Source organism: Ammodytes marinus (genome assembly GCF_949987685.1).
Source record: "Ammodytes marinus genome assembly, chromosome: 7".
NCBI lineage: Eukaryota > Metazoa > Chordata > Actinopteri > Uranoscopiformes > Ammodytidae > Ammodytes > Ammodytes marinus.
In genome coordinates, this window is record NC_137211.1 from 21,800,428 (window position 1) to 21,817,360 (window position 16,933).

Consider the following 16,933-nt stretch of genomic DNA (forward strand, 5'->3'; position numbering starts at 1 on the left):
ACTGTGGAGTGCAACAGAAAGAAAAGTAAGCACCCAGTGACATCTGGTGGTCGAGAAGAACATTTTTTAACGTACCATTCTCAAGTACCTCTGATGAAGAAAGGAAATGCCGCACTTTAAAATAAAACTTTTGTCAAAAAAAAACTAAAAAAAAAAACGTAATTTAGGCTAATTGGATATTTTGTCTTTTAGTAAACCAGGAAATGTTCAATTAAATGCCGATTTTGGGTCACTGAATTAAACTAACAACACATATTAGATAACATTTGTGTTGAATCAAATCAGCAAACACAGACAACTCTATTTTCAAATCTTTATTATCACAAAATAGTCATAATAAACCAAACTATGCACAGCGACAACACTTTAGAAAATGAATTTAATTTGCAAAGACTTTCCCACAAATCCCTCTCTCTGGCCCAATAAGATAAATTATACCAGAGCGTATAAAATAACCTTAAAATTTTAAATATGTGACTGGGATTATAAAAAACTCTTGTGTCAATCATCCATTCTGTTTGCATTTGTTTACCAACACATGCCAGAAGTGTTGGAAAGAGGACTTCTGAAAGGATAAATTATAACAACAGGGCAATGAAATGTAGAAATGATGTGTTTTGCACCCTGGCTGTGGACATGTCGTTTATGCACAAGACATTTAAATGTTTGCATAATAAAGTGGGGAAACGAGATGAAAGAACAAAAAAAAAAAAAAAAAAAAACAGTTGACTACAGGAGACAGCAGAAAACCATGACTGGCAGCGGCACATAGTAAACACCAAATACATTCAAATAGCAGGGCAGAATGCAAAGTCATGGTATTACAATCAAGTATTTATGCAGAAATTCATATCACTCCATCAATCATTTCTGTTGATTATAAAATGTCCCTGCATGTTCTGTGAGTGTCAGGACACCATTGTAAAATAGGTATACTCTCTGCAATTCATGTTGTTTGCAAAAAAGAAAAATGTCTCCTCAGAAGGTTTCCATCTGGTGTATTGATTGTTGAGTGAACTATAGTGTGTAGACTGTATAATGTTGTTAGAAAACCTTACACTTTCATGTTTTACATACTTTTTAGACCAAGGCGTTTCTGTGCCAAGGGGGTTAATCCTATTAGTCACCCTCTTATGTCTTTGTCTAGGAAAGCTGATCAGATACATTGGATCAGTTGTATTGGTGTGTAAACAGCATCAATAGTGACACACATGATTAGTAGACGGATGTGCTACTCCCTGTCTGCAGGGCTTATAGAGTTCAGAGCTGCAGTAGCCTTTTACTGCAAAAAAAAACAAAACTGAAAAAAATAACCACAATTGGCTCTTTTCTTAAGCCTTGGTCTGGAAAAATGTATGTCGAATCAGGAATGGAGCGAGTTTATACTTTTCATGATTAGTTTTGGATTAATATAAACTCAAGTGGTTTAAAACATTCAAAAGATATATGAATAGGCATATCAGCCATCAGTTTCCAAATTATTTTGATTTTTTTTTTTAGATAATGCAAATAATAATTCAGATGCAGAACCAGAACGCAGAGTTTCAGATGAACCTAGCTCTATAGTACCATCCTAAAATATTCCGTAGTATTGAACAGAGACGATGAGAAAGACAAAAAGAGCAAGGCTACAGAGGAATGTGGAGAAATGAAAAAGTAGCAAAGAAGCTGGATGTGCGTTTCTCTGCATGCCTGGTCACAATCTCTAACATAACACTTAAAACAGCAGCTGGGAGGAACTGATAGTGAATTTGAGATCTAAGTCGCAAGTGCTTCTCCAAACAATAACAGAAGGTCTTCATATTCCTTGGACAAGGGTAGAAAAAAAAATCCTCAACAACCTCCTCCTTATTCTTATTATTCTTATTAATATTAAGGACAAAAACTGTAGCGGCTGTTCAGTGTCTCTGTGGTGTTACCAAAATGACACAGACCTCCACATTATTTTGACAGAGACTGTGGAAAAAACGGAAAATGAGGCGTCATTTTTAACACCACAATGGGACAGTTTGTCTGCAAAGATCTCCAAAACACTTAGAATGAATTGTCTTATTATTTAGTTGGGAGTAAAAGTGTGTAATCATTGTTCCCATTCTCTGGCACTGCGATGGTAAGATAAGTAAGTGAAGCAGCGTTTGCAGTTCCTCTAATGTCTAAGCCGTTTTTTAAATGTCCGTTCAAGGTTGAAAAGTGAAATGATTTGAAGCTACAGAATTTCCACAACAGCTTCACTTCATCAGTCCGGCGTGGCCCAACCGTTTTATAATGTCTATAAAGTCAAAATGAAAACCGAAGGCCACACTGGGAAGTTGTATCTCATTCCTTATCTGCCACAGTAGTTCTGGTTTGAGATGAAGGGCGACAAATAGTTGATCCAAGGTAACTTGAGAAGTGGGTATCTGAGTTCAGGTGAGAACTCAAGAAAAAGTGATGGTGTGCTGTGTGCCAATAACCTGTTGTCCGCACTTCTTTACACTCCCATTAAGGTCTGCATTGTTGGTGGTGGTTGTTGACTATAGCTTTATGTTGCTGAAGTCCTTGGACAGAGTCTGCAGGTAAGCATCATGAATGGCACTGAAGAAGTCTGTGTCGTTCTAGACAGGGGGGGAAGAAAACAGGAGAGGAATGAACAAAAACTCACCAGTACACACAAAATAAGATTATTGCTTACACGTCTAAATGACTTCAAACAGGTGTTGAAGGTTTTATCTCTCCCATTCACTGGCTTCACAGCAGCATTATTATACTCTCTTTAACCATCGTACAGGAACTACATTTGGTCCTCGTTTCCTCCAGCTTAACGGCAGGTTTAGTTCATCATAACCAAAAAACCTTTTTAATGCAATTGAGGTAAACCACCCCTTTGACTTTACACAAGAGTCTTTCTATTTCAATTGTAATGGAAAAGTACAGGCAAGCTGTAGCTAAGAAATGTTCCAATCCAACATTCCATTAGTGCTGCTCTTATGTATTTCTGGCCTTTGCGTACCTTGATGAGGTGTATCAGAGTCTGCTGTAGCTGGGTTTTGTTGTAGGGAGCTTGTGGAGGCTCGGTGGAGGACGGCTCGATGGGTGAAGGAGGCACCAATGCTGCTGTTGTCTTATTGACTGACTGCTGGAAGGCGCTGGGGGAGAGCAGCACCGACGCTGGAACAGGAAAACCGGGACTCATTGGGACAGACTGAGAACAGAGAAGGAAAGACGGGGAGAGACAGTGAAGAAAAAAAAAAAAAACAAGAACAAACAACATGTAGGATTATTATCAAGTCTGTTGTGATATAAATGTACTCATGAGAGACAAGACACGGATAGCGCAAAACAGATCCACAAACAGCTTTAACTCACAGACATTGGCTTGATCAGTTTTGGAGGCTGAGAGAAAACATCCATGTCCTTGCCATGCTGGAGGAGGGGTTTCCCCATGTGCTCTTGAAAGCTGCGGGGTGGATACAGTGTGCTGGGCAGAAAGTTGGGCGCGAGGATGTGTCTGTGGATGTCCGAATTCACAGATGGGGGTTTGAGCGCGCCGAATATCTCATGTCCCAAATAGGATGGAGGAGCTGCCGGCGGTGCGGAAGGACCAGGGGGCGCGGCATGATGCTCTGAGCTGGCAGCAGGCATCATGAGAGGGGACACGGAGCACTGAGGTTGGGGGTCTGACCTGGGGGCCACCGACTGGAAAACAGGGCTAGAGTGTAGCGGGTACGGAGCTGGGAGCAGGCCGGGGACTTGGTGCCACTGGTTTGACCCAGGGTCCTGTGCTGACATATGGGGAGGGAGGAGGGCTTTTTGGTGGTGGGCTGGTGGTGGAAAAGATTGGTTGTGGAGGTAAGTGATGGAGGGGTCATTGGACGCAGTGGTAGTGTGTTGTGTAGGCATAGTGGGTAGAGAGGGGTCCTTAGCTAGGGACGAGCCAAAGAGCTCCTCCACTGTGATCTGCTTCACCATTGTACGAGAGCTCTGGGGGGAAAACAAGAACAAATGGGTGCGCTGGGTGGAAGACAAGAACACACAAAGAAGCATAGAGACATTTCTTCAAACAGAACATCATTGGAGCTCGGGCTGCTGGTCGGACAAACTCATCAATATGAAGACGACGTCATCATTGTATCAAAATGCTTCTTTTCTTCTCCAATAAAGTCGTTACATAAACAGTAAGATAATTGTGAAAGCCGGAAAATTTTAAATAAAAAGAAATGAGACCTTGTAAAAAAATATGCCTGAGCATATCTGAACAGGTGGGTTTTTAAAAGCTTTCTAAAATTAGACACTGACTGATCGGATGTTGAGGGGGAGTTTGTTCCAGTGTTGGGGCTTAAACAGTAAAAGCATGATCCCCTTGGGTTGGCTAAGTGTAATAGCCGTTGTTTGCAACATAACCAAAATGCTTAGCAAAATGGTTGATGTTAAGACCTGATATAAAACAAAGAGATTGTGGAGGATGACACCACTTGATAAGATATAGATGAATGCATAAACATCCGATCTCATATAACTTTTTTCACATTTGTCATATACCGTATTTTCCGCACTATAAGCCGCACTGGACTATAAGCCGCAGGTGTGATAATGTTTAATTACCATATGAGTTCGTGCACAGAGGGAATTGTCGGGAAAGAGATGGCTGCTTGAGGAAGCTCCCATTTATTAACATTTCAACAAACAAGTTGCATATTTGCATAACATATTCAAGTGTTACCATTTAGTGCAATAGTAGCTACTAGGGATGGGCACGAGTGTTTTCACTACTCGTGTGATCGCTTGCATTCCTCGAGGATCAATCGATTCCTCCTTAAAGGTTTTTCTATTTTTAGAACGCAACGCATCTGTCTGCAGAACAACGGTTCACCGCAATAAAGCGCTCAATGCTTATTGTCAAACAGTCACAGTTGCCAAATGATATTAAGGATTTTTTTCCACAAGTTTAAAACACATTTTCCTCACTGAAAGTAATTAAAAGGTGAAGTAAGCGGTTTATTTATATTAATATAACTGTTAAATCGTTCTTTATTCATACAGTAATCACTTTCATGATGTGCACGTTTCATAAAGCCAATCTCTTAGTCAGCTGCTCTGCGTGTAATCAGCAATTAAAATTTATGTAGTATCCTGAAATTTTATCCAATCACAAGAGAGAACGCTACAAACCCACACCCGTCCTCACCCATCTCACTCATGGTCTCACTGCCGGTGCACGCCAGAGCGACACGAGTGAATGTTTATGCGCCTACAATGGCGGAGCAGGTAAAAATCCTTCCCAATGTCAGTTTTGATGGTTTATATCATGTTTTATCACACTTATGGATCTGAGATGATGCTAGATAACTTGCTGCTTGGAGACCGCAGTGCATTAATGTGGTGACGTAGGGACCAGCGAGGGGACCGCTAACTGCAGTAACTGACAGGAAGTTAGCTAAACTGACCATTCCGCTTACAGCTCCTTTAAATAGACGGGCCACAATTTAAACCGATCGAGTAGGTCTGCGGTGGGGAGAAATAAAGAGAAAAAAAGCATGGGCTGTAGTTGTAACAAAAGAAAAATAGCCTAAGTCACCATTTAAAATAAGAAGGCAGCAAATAATATAAAATGATTGTCCTACAATTTGAATACATATAAATAACTCACCAAAGCAGATAGTTGTAGGCTATATCCAACCGCGTAATGCTCACTCCGTGTCCATGAATAATTACCGCGACTAATTCCTCATTAACGGAACGTTACACCGGTCGGTTTTTGAATCTTATCCCCATATTCCCTATTGAAGGCTTCTTAACTGTTGTTGGCTCGGAGCGAATGTGCCTGAAGTAAGCCTTGCTTCTTCTTTACTTTTCTTTCCAAGCGGAGAGCACCTTGCATGCTCACCTGGAGTCTACTCATTACTAACTTAGAGTAACAGGTGTCATCTTTTATAAAGGTAATTTTATCATCTGCTTTCAGTTATATTCCTGAAAATGTTCTGTAGAAAGGAGAGACCGTGTTCAGTTCCGCGTGCTGTGGAGAACACAGGCTGCGCTTCGGTGGCACGGAGGTGGCAGTTATTTGCAGTTGCTGTTTGACACAACGCTCAGTTTATTGCACTTGCATCAAAATATTTAATTTTGTTAAACTTTATTTTATCCGTTTTGTACACGTATATAACATTTTAAAATAGGGGCGGCCTAAAGGCTACAGACACCAAAAAAAAAACAAAAAACAAAAAACGATTTTCCTCATCCACCAATCGAGTTCATTTGAAACGAGGAGTACTCGATTACCAACGCCCATCCCAAGTAGCTACAGAACATATACTGTGCTGTGTAATAACAGGGTCGAAAAATGGGGAAAAAGTCATGGCTCATAGTCCGAATATTACGGTATGTACCTTTTCCGCTTTTGGTGTGCTGTGCGCTTGCTCTCTGATAGCTGCTTTTGCATTTAGGTCGGCAGACACATCCGGTTCACCTGCCTGAGCCTGCATCACACAAGAAAACAAACAAGAATGAATATTCAGAGGAAAAAAATAGACAGAGGCAGTGGTTTTGAGGAACTGAAATAGGGAGTCTGAGTTCCTAACCCTAAAATAAAAACATATTTGCCGATCTGAGAACCTAATAACATATAATGTGCCTGCTCACTCTCTGATACTCGTCCTTGGCTTTGCTGAGCAGTTCCAGGATGTCGATGGGCCGTGGTTCTGCGACACCATTGGTCCTCCGAGGCTCTGGCCTCTCAGGTGAACCTCTCTGAGCATGGTCTGCTTCTAGTTTCACAATCCTGGGGGAGGGTTAAAGCATGAAGGCATGACTATATGTTATTTCCTTAGTCAAATCTGTATTCAAATACTCCAATTCCCAAGCTAACACCTTATGTGTGAAAAAGCTTAGAAAAGGAACTAACATTGAAGTACTGTCCTAAATCATCAGATATAGAATACGTGCCGAGCTACTTACTTGACCATCAGCTGAGCGATGCGTTGGCAGTCCCTCTTGTCATAGAACCAAATACTGTAGATACCCACTGCAAGAAAAACACAATACTGTAAATTACACCACAGAGAGAAACTTTACATTAGACAAAACTATGGACACAAAACATTTTTATAACCAACCAAAATGAACAAATGACTCAACCTTGATATTAGTCTCAATAAAGAATATCAACTGGGATGGTGATATTTGAAGTTTTGGTAAGTCTTAATTTATGTAAAAAATAAATATAAAATAAAACATTTATTAATTATACAAAGTACCAAACGTATACATCTCTGTAAATATAAGGCAGGTGTGTTTGCCTCAAAAGGAACTGAATGTAAAACTATTTCAATCTATTCTCAATAATCAGGGTGATGGTGAAATCTCATCATTAAACAACACCACATTAAACAACACCCAAGGGAAACTGACAACACGTTGCACAATAAAACATAATATAAAAACAGGCTGTATGTCAGAAGTGGATAAAACCTTGGTTGATTTTGCATCGCTTGTGTGTGATGAAACACTGGCGTAGACAAGGACCCACGAGAGGCTGAGGTAACTTAGCAACCTGTGTGTTTGCCTCCCAGTAACATTTACTTTGAGCACTGGGAATATGGAGCGGTGTAAACAGGTGTGTGTGTGTGTCTGTGTCAAAAGTACATTAGTCTCTCCAAACAGCACTCTCCAAGTCTGAGTACATTCGTAAGCGTCGGGCAGTAACTTCAACAGTACTAAAAGATACTCAGAGCAAGACCCAAATAACCATTTTTTCAAACTCTTGGCTCTTCAATCAAACTTATATCTTGCTCCTGATTAGCCGTCATCTATCTTTTTTTTACTCTAGGACTAAAACAACAGTCGATGGACTAAAAAGCAGGGGAGGACGCCATCTGCCAGAGGAATAAAACCTAAGGATTATTGTCAACCAGTGCTTTACAACTGGACCAGGGTTTTATATTTCTTCAAGTCAAACCTTGCGTGAAATTAAAATGCTAAAAGTAGCATTTGGACTCAAGTGAAGCTGCAAGTAAAGCTGCTTTGGCCCGGAAATTAACGACCAATAACATCATGTCTTCCATACCAGCCAGGCTGATGGGCAAATCCAGTCCAAAGGGGGAGCAGTCGACTTTGACGTTGACTCTGGCCATGTTATTTTTTCTTATAAGCAAACAAATGGGAAAAGAGTCAAATTCCTTGTTCGTTGCCTTGATGAAACTCCTGTTAAGACTTCTAATGGATTACCTCGGTGGCAGCACTGTCAGTTACTTTCTGAAGATCTGAGGAAAGACATCAGTCCTTTTCTTTTCACCTGACTTGCAGTTGAACTTTTTCCATAGGTCTAGGTGGAGGTTTGACAGTGACATTGTCACCTCACTGGATGAAACCATCAGCTAAAATAAAATACATTTTATATCAAGGAAGTAGACCCATTTATAATTTAAACCCTAGGTCTTTTTGGCTGCTGCCCCAATGCAGAAGGATACCTGCTGTGGCCAATACAAACTGAAAGTGTTGCCGTCTGGTAGGCCTACACGAGGTCATGAGTGGAAGAAAATCCTCAGAAGAAGTTTTGCTGCTCAAGGAGACTGCTAGGCAACAAAATGACTTCAAGAAAAAAGGAAAAGAGATGTTCCAGAAAACATTGGGAAGGTGTTTGTTTGGCATTTTCAGAGGTATGGTTACATTTGGTCATATTTAATGTGTGTTAGTGAATGTCACCAACAACATAACAGCTTATAAAATAGAATCTGGTACAGCAATAGTTTACAGCTAGCCTGGCACCGCCCGCCTACTACTTCTGCTCAATTTTCATTTCCCTTCAGTAGTCAGTCTGGGTGTGCGGTATATTCTTAGGTTTTCTCCGGACAGATTTCTGCCGGTCCAATCAGCGAAAAGAAGGAGTGGCTCAGAAGCCGGCGCATGACATGGTTGGTTGGCAGATCCAGAGTGGCACTGGACAGATCCAATAGTTTTAAACTTCAACAGACACCCACCTTCAAGTGAGTTAACGTTTGTCAATTGAGCGATTCCAGACCTTCTGTACAAATTAAATGAAGTACGACGGTCTGGAAGAACCAGGCTAGTTTACAGCAGTACAATTAATTGTATTTATTTTGCACAGCATTTATTACTCCCATAATGTCCTGACCGGTGCCCCTCCTCGATGATTTGCCGCTGCCTTTAACTTCTCATGAAACAGTGAAGTAACCAAAACATAGAATTCTGGACATCGAATAATAAAGAAATAAGTAAGTCTGTAGCGTGGTTGGTTTAGAAGAGCTTCTATTCAACAGAATACTCACAGTTGCCGTTCCTATAGAGGAGGAAAGGATCCTGCAGCTGGAACTCCAGGTCTTTGTTGATTGGCTCAACCAGATTCTCTGTGCTCAGTCGGTTCATGATGGTGAAGCCATGGCGAGGCGAGGCAGACCTTACATGAAAAAAGATTACAAAAACTATATCAATAGTACCCCTGGCTCTGCAACAGATAAAAATCATCACCCCAAAAGTTATGAAATATATTAAGTAAAAGCATTTTAAAACTTACTATGACTTGACTAACTTAACAACTAAGGAATATATCAAAGCAAATCAATATATTGAAAGTAAAGCAGGGTTTTTCCTGCATATTAGATGATGCGCCATCTAATACGCCATATTTTGTCCCGCCTCTGCATCCCCACTGAAATCTGACAGGTTTCGATATGGAAAGCTAATATTTTTTTAATGTTTTTTTTGCGGGAAAAACCAGGGTAATGTCCTCATATACATATCACTTATTCTTTTTCAACATATTAATGTTCTCTTGGTTATGGAAGATAATTGTAAACAGAGATGACAGACTGCAATAGACATTATAATTGCTGATAAATCAATTGAATAGTTGAATAATTACCTCATGAATTGTTATAACATTTCAAAAACTATGTCATTGGACATTCATAAGTTAGCAGAGAAAATAATGACGTCTCAAAGTTTATTAAGTTTGATTAAGAGACAAACAATCTGACTGTCACGACAAATGCTAACAGGCTCTCATAATAGAAAAGCCATTACCTTGGATATATTCAGTACTACAAATGTTAGATTGATGAACGACTAAAACAACTAATCAATCACCAACTCTTTTATTTATTTATTTGCCCTTTATAGTCTGTGGTTTTCTTACAATGTCAAAACTATTGGCAGACAATCACACGGAGTCTAAGCACACGCTGTAATAAGAACACCAAAAAAGAGTAAACAAACCGCCAGTTGAGGTTTGTTTACAAAGGCTGCGGCCTGCACACGTGCGGACAACACGTCAACTTGCAGCGAAAACACACACAACAACAAACCAGTAAACAACCATGATGGTCTTCGTGATAAATGATAAGACATAATTCAATGTGCTTACCTCGAATAAACAAACAGGGTTCCTTCGATTTCGGTCTTCTCCTGAAATCATAAGTGACGATATGTGACAAACAATACAACCGTTCATTCAAGACTGCTGAATAAAAACGACGCACGCTCAACATTAGCAGCAAGCTGTGCTAGCTCAGGTAAGTTTACGCTGACATATTACTTACTTATATTACCAGATGTGACCAAAACATTACCCGAAATCATCTTAACGGTGGTCATGTGCACTTATTCGAAAGGGTTACAGTTAGAATAGACACAAATGTTTTCTTATGTTGTTGTTGTTGTTGTCGAGGAGCTAGCATTAGCATGCTATGTGAACCCTTGAGCTAGCATACAGGCTACCCACGTACTGTTTGTGCTGTTCTGACAAACTCACCCATTCATTGGCTTTGGAGTTGAAGTTGTACAGAGCCACTTGGCCGGTAACATCGAGCAGTTTGTTTATGTACGGGTCTTGTCTCTGTAGAGCTGTTAAGCTCATCATATGTCCAGCGTTTACGGTCTCCATCTTGAATGTGACTGTTGCGCCCGCACGGACGGATTTCTACAGACACTCTTAACTTCCGCTGTCCCCGAAAATGACGGAGCTCTAAAAGTTTCCAACAAAACCAGAGCTTTGTAAACTATGATAACTTCACTCTGTTCTGTAAGAAGTGAACTACTCCAAAGCTATGGATAAATCTATTTTAGTTATTTAAAGCTAGACTGCTTAATAAAAATAGCAGAGCTTATTGCAGAAACTAAAAACTATTCAATCAGGTTTCTTCTTCATCATAGCCCTACAAAACAATTAATGATTTGTTATTTAGTAACAGATGTCACTTAAGTTTTATTTTATTTGAATGAAAACATTAAAATCAATAACCAAAGTATTTCACAGGTGAGATTACAATGCAGTTTCCTGCCCTGATATCATAACTGTTTTTGTAATTTGTAGTTTCAGGCTAGTTAGGCTGACTACACACAAAATGTAAGCAAAGTAATTTAACTTACATTTACACTCTACTCGAATCACTACGCAAATATGAAGGTAGCCTAGGTTACCTAGGCTGCCTAGTTAAACGACTAGTGTAATTCACTACTCCCCAATATGCTTAATAGGCTACATTAATTAAAAAATAAAAACAACCCTAGAGCAGTCTATCCTTATAATTTGGCTAAAACAGCAGAATTTTTGTTTTACTTTCACAATAATCAAGTGAACCAATTTGCATGAAAACCACTGGGCCGCGCTGCTTTACTAATTTTGGGTCCAGTCTGAAATCTGAAAACGCATGTGCACTGACCACATGCTGTCTGTGGGTGAAACCTAAACTCGTTAATACTGTCATATGTTTTTATGAGTAGCCTATAGGTCTCAACCTCAGTAAACCAGTTGTTTGTATCAGTTCGAATTAATGCACACAATGTCTGCAGTCATGCCACACAGGTTATAGCAGGTCTGTCCAAAACTGGCAGTGACAAACAAATAGCCTATAGCTATTTTAAATTTAGCATTGGCCAGTGCCTCCATAGGCCCTATTTTAATTATCTTGATTGAATACATGTGTTTTTTTTAAAGTTTATTTTTAGGCCTATACAAGCAGGCTACGTTTAAAAAAAAAACACACATTTCTCTGCTCGGTTTTTGGTCCCGTTGAGCTGCAGCTGCCTGCCCCATCTGCCTGGAGGGAACATTGGGGCAGGGATTACAATCGGAGGATTACGCGCTACCGTGAAATTGTTATCCTACAGGCACAGGTAATCCAATCACTGGTAACCTTCCAGCACAAACCCGACGACTCATTTCCTCTCTAAACGCCGCGGAGAGAGGGCCATAACACGGCGCTATGATGAGGCCTCTGAGAAGAGCCAGGTGAATGCCGTTCATTATAAGGGGCAGACCCCTGTGGGGTAAGTCCAAGGACACTCAGGGATACAGCAACGCTTTGGGGGCTTTAACCGGACTTGGTGTTTATCCTCATATGATCCTCGTTAAAGTAACCATAACCTAAATACTGACACTTTAAACTGGTTTTATTATGCAGTGTAATGACTGTGACATGAGTGCATTTACAGCATTGAACCGAACATGGACATAAATATAGATTAGGCAGGTTCAATACATGATGTTGGCCTATATGTGGCCATGTGCTGCGTTACACTTTAACACAGAGCTTAGACGAGGCCTGTATTTGTGTGTGTGTGTGTGTGTGTGTGTGTGTGTGTGTGTGTGTGTGTGTGTGTGTGTGTGTGTGTGTGTTTGTGTGTGTGTGTGTGTGTGTGTGTGGCACTGTGTCACATGCTTCAATTCAACTTGTGTAGTTGGCAACAGCCTGTCAACTCATTGTCTCCATTATAGCATCCAATGTAGTCTATTCGTTGCTGACTGTTATGGATTTTAAAGTGTAGGCTAAATCACGATCCTTGTCCGTCTGAAAACATCTAGCCATTTCTTTACACGCGCGTTGACGGGGGCGTCAACAGGTGCATATCCAGTCTGACAGTGATTCCAGCCCATTTTCCCATGCGATCGCTCTAACTTGCGCGCGTCCATCATCAGCATCACAGTCAGTGGATTGACTGCCGCTGTCAGCTGCGCGTCCTCTCGGATCCGCCGTGGATCTGCGAACACGCACCCGGATGTAACGAAAATGTTTGGCGCTCCTCTCATCAGGGATTTTGCTCGGAAAACATTTTATAATTCAGGTTAACGGCTCGAATCAGCAGGCTCACGGGGTCCACACCCTTTGGATGTTTATTTTTCCGACTATGAGTTGGATTTCGAAAGCATCTTTTCAATGAGGATTAGAGGATGCAACAAGCAGATGAACAGTCTGAAGGTAAAAAAAAACAAAAAAACAAAAACGCAGGAGAGTTTGAGCGCAGCTAGAGAGAGAGAGAGAGAGAGGGGGCGAGCGCACTCGTTTTTTCTTCCTCTGGATGTATGTTTATTCTCCATCAATGTTTATTCTATGTGATTATTAGTTATCCGTGTCTGCTGATTTTTCCAAGTTATTCTAGTCCACACGTTGAGTTATAACATAATGTTTTTGGTTGTAATGACCGCAATCATCACTTCCACTGGTAATTGACCGAAAAATGGTCGACTATGTTTTGATGTTGCCTAATAGCATGGTCAAGAGGTCGTGTTTGGAAACGACAGCTTGTTGGGGGTCATTTGGATTTGTGCGCACCCAGAGTGAACCCAGAGCCGTTAAATGAACTTTTCAAGTGGACTGGGCGAAATCCCAAACAAACTATTTAAAAAGCCACCATGGGTCAAAGGAGAGTCGAGAACAGAGTCAACATTTGTGACCCAGCAACGTGTAACGGATGTGCGACATCCAGCACATCTGCTGGGATAAGGCTGGTTCATTATCTAACAGGTTGTTATTTTGCAACTGCAGTGATCTAATGCCGTGGAATTTATCTTTCTCATTCTGTAAAATATGAAGGCAAATCTCACCTGTGAGAAGATGAACATCTGGTAAAATTCAAGTAAAGCTGTAGGCAATATGTTGAAACCTATTGAGGCTACTGATAATATTTGACACACTATGATAGGCCTATTTATATCTGTCTGATCCTCAGTGTTGTTGTCATTAAAAAAAAACATAATCAAATACAGTAAGATAAATAAATCAGTTTAATTCAGGTATAGGAGATGAAAGATCAAGAATTAGAATTTTGCCAACTTTCTGTAAGCAATAGTTTTTCAAGCTTTGATTTGCTTTTGTTTACTGTGGCCAGTCCTTTATCATTTTGTCCATTCATCTTTCTCTCCCTCTGGCTCAAGGCGAAGAGCTCTGATGTGTTAAAGATACATATCTGATGAACGGCCAGTGTTTCTGACTTGATCATCTCTCGGTGTGAGAGCTTTTTCAGCTGTGACAGTTTTCCCCTGACGATGGGACTCTGCTTTGGAATGGCAGTGAACCACAGTGACAGTTTCAAGGGCACTGCCTTTTTTCACTCGTGGTTTGCATTGATTTAATGGCACTCACTGCCTCTCTCATTCATGCCGGCTATCCCGCTCTCTCTGCCTGTCTTTTCCACCCTCCGTTCAAACCATCCTCCTCCTCCTCTTCTTCTTTATTTCTACATCTTCGGCTTCTTATTCAAGTTCAGCTTTCACCTTTTTATTAGTATTAAAGTTGCACAGGGGCATGATACCTACTCAATTGAAGTCTATATTATTGCTATGCACATGCTTGACAAAATAAATATTCAAAACAAGTATTAAGTTGGACAAAGCAAATCCTTAATATGAAATGAAACTCCTCTTGTCTGCATAAAAAAGGTAATCTTCAATCCCCTTTCCAGTTTGCCCAAATAGAAATCTCTGCTCAGATAAATGGAAAACCTGTCAATTTAAATTGAAATACAGAATGCGCAGAAAGCCAGACTAACCAATGTGTGTTTTTTTCTTTGTGTTTTAAGAGGCACCAGCTGTTGTTACACATGAATGTATCTTTATTTATTTAATTTTTAATTAATTTTACTTATGTTGTGTGATAGGCCTATTGATGTTTATATTTTCCAGTTGCTTATCGCCACTGTTTGGAGCCACCAACACTCAAAGTCATTAGTACGTCTTAACCTAAAATAGTGTGTCAGCAGTATATGACATAACATTTATGTGAAAAGTTAAACATATAATTTTGAGCTTTAATGTTAAAGCTGCAATGAGAAGAATTTGAAAAAGCACCATTTTGGTGCCTCCCAGTGGTAGCAGAACTCAGAGCAAGGTTTGTTTAATTATTCCAGATAAAAATTCTTATTTATTCAGAAAATTGCAATAACAAGCGGGCAAATTTCTCGAAATGAAACATGATGTTAGCAGATGTTTTTTTTTGCCAAAACACTAACCGTTTTGTCTCTTGTCTCCTACCCTCTCCTTTCAGGGGCACAGAATGCCAGCAACAGAAGGACTACACCCCCCACTGTCGCCACGCCAGTCTGGTCAGAAAACCATACCTGTCTGCACCAGCTCTATCCGGCAGAGCCTCTGAAGGCACCGCACAGCACCGGCAGGCCAGTGGGCTCCTCTCTTGGCCTCCTCGCGGCTAACAGTGGCAGCATTCAGGGCCCCGATGGCGCCGGTGCCGGTGTCAGCCCGGTCCTGGCTTGGCACGCCGCCATTAGCGCGGCTCGCCAAGCACAGGGCGATGATGCTGAGCCCGACGTGAGACCACGCCCCTCGGTCTGCCCCACTGGAGCAGCTCCTGTGGGCTCTCTGGCACAGCGGAAGAGGCAGCAGTACGCCAAAAGCAAAAAGCAGGGAGGCTCTACCAACAGCAGGCCACCCAGAGCTCTGTTCTGCCTCACCCTCAATAACCCCATCCGCAGGGCCTGCATCAGCCTGGTGGAGTGGAAGTATCCTTTAGCCCACAGACAGAGGCTAATACTTAGGGGGGGTGGATGGATTATGTTTGTTTATATATGGGTAGATGCTTCATAGATTAGTGGATGGATAGATTTGGGGGGGGGGGTTATGAATGAATGTATGACTTGAAAAGTAAACAACCCCAACTTTAATGTCACTACGGCAATGGCCTATCTAGGCTGCAAGTGCTGGGCCTTCAAAAGGTAGAATTAATAGAGAATGGCTACTAATTTATTAGCTTTTTTTCATGTCTTTATTTGATAAAACTGGGTTCCTTAACAAGTTTGTGTCTCTTTTCAGACCATTTGATATCTTTATACTGCTGTCTATTTTTGCCAACTGTGTGGCCTTAGCCATCTACATCCCCTTCCCCGGAGATGACTCCAACCTTACCAACCAAGAACTGGTGAGTGACACTGGACAATACACAAACAAGACAGTGTGTACTTCATACACTGTGGTTTCATATAAAATGCACATTCTGTTAGAAGCAACACAACAGCCTAAAATGTGCGTGTTGATCAGTATTGGATTATCATAAAAACACACACTGGGATAATGTTTTAGACACAAGTGCATCTCATAGCTTTTCCTAATTGGTATTCATTAGGTCTGGTGTCTTTTGTTTTGCATTGGAAAGACACATCAACAGCAATGGAAATAAGCAGATCAGCAAAAAGTTGAATAAAAGAAGTCTTGAATCATCCTGATGGCCCTGATTAGTTTAGTTCAGTTTACCAGTGTGAAAGAACATGCACTCAAAAGCAGGGAGCCTATTCAGAACAGTCTTGCACACCCTTGATTGTCTGATTATGATATCAAGCCATGCTGACAGTTTGGTTATTATTGACCATCTCAATATCATGGAGATGGAGATTTCCCCGATTCAGTGGTTTTCCGGAAAATCCACAAACCTCAAAGTCAGGAGGTTTGAATGGAACTATGTCTAGTGAGGAAGTATGTGAGTAATCATTAGGATTTGACCCATTAAAATATGCTTTGAATGGTTTACTTTAACAGGGTACTAAAGTCATTTCTTCGTGACTTTACATATTTCTTTGCAGTGCAGTTCCACAGATGTGGCCTGCTGAATGTGCAGCAAAAGTTGAAGGTGTTTGTTCACGCATGCGCTGTGTAGCTAGCTGCTCTTGCCACAATTTGTCATCAGCCAGGTTACACACAAAGGCAGGACACAACACC

At 40.8% G+C, this 16,933-nt stretch overlaps 2 protein-coding genes across 2 annotated transcripts in view; one reads left to right on the forward strand and one right to left on the reverse strand.

The window, feature by feature from the left end:
* Nucleotides 1-372: 372 nt before the first annotated feature.
* On the reverse strand, nt 373-10,903 carry dcp1a (decapping mRNA 1A). The gene is made up of 9 exons (XM_080031842.1): nt 10,742-10,903; nt 10,355-10,395; nt 9,261-9,388; nt 6,931-6,997; nt 6,616-6,754; nt 6,363-6,452; nt 3,346-3,960; nt 2,990-3,181; nt 373-2,594 (listed from the first exon to the last, which is right to left on the reverse strand). Exons 1-9 carry the CDS (start codon nt 10,871-10,873, stop codon nt 2,514-2,516), a joined length of 1,485 nt encoding a protein of 494 aa, XP_079887968.1. The 5' UTR covers nt 10,874-10,903; the 3' UTR covers nt 373-2,513.
* Nucleotides 10,904-13,159: 2,256 nt separating this feature from the next.
* Nucleotides 13,160-16,933, forward strand: part of cacna1db (calcium channel, voltage-dependent, L type, alpha 1D subunit, b) — a gene marked incomplete at both ends in the record, with an annotated part of 72,573 nt that continues 68,799 nt past the window's right edge. The window contains 3 exons of the mRNA XM_080031226.1: nt 13,160-13,187; nt 15,252-15,723; nt 16,034-16,139. Coding sequence (XP_079887352.1) covers nt 13,160-13,187; nt 15,252-15,723; nt 16,034-16,139 — 606 coding nt within the window. The remainder of the gene's footprint in view (nt 13,188-15,251; nt 15,724-16,033; nt 16,140-16,933) is intronic.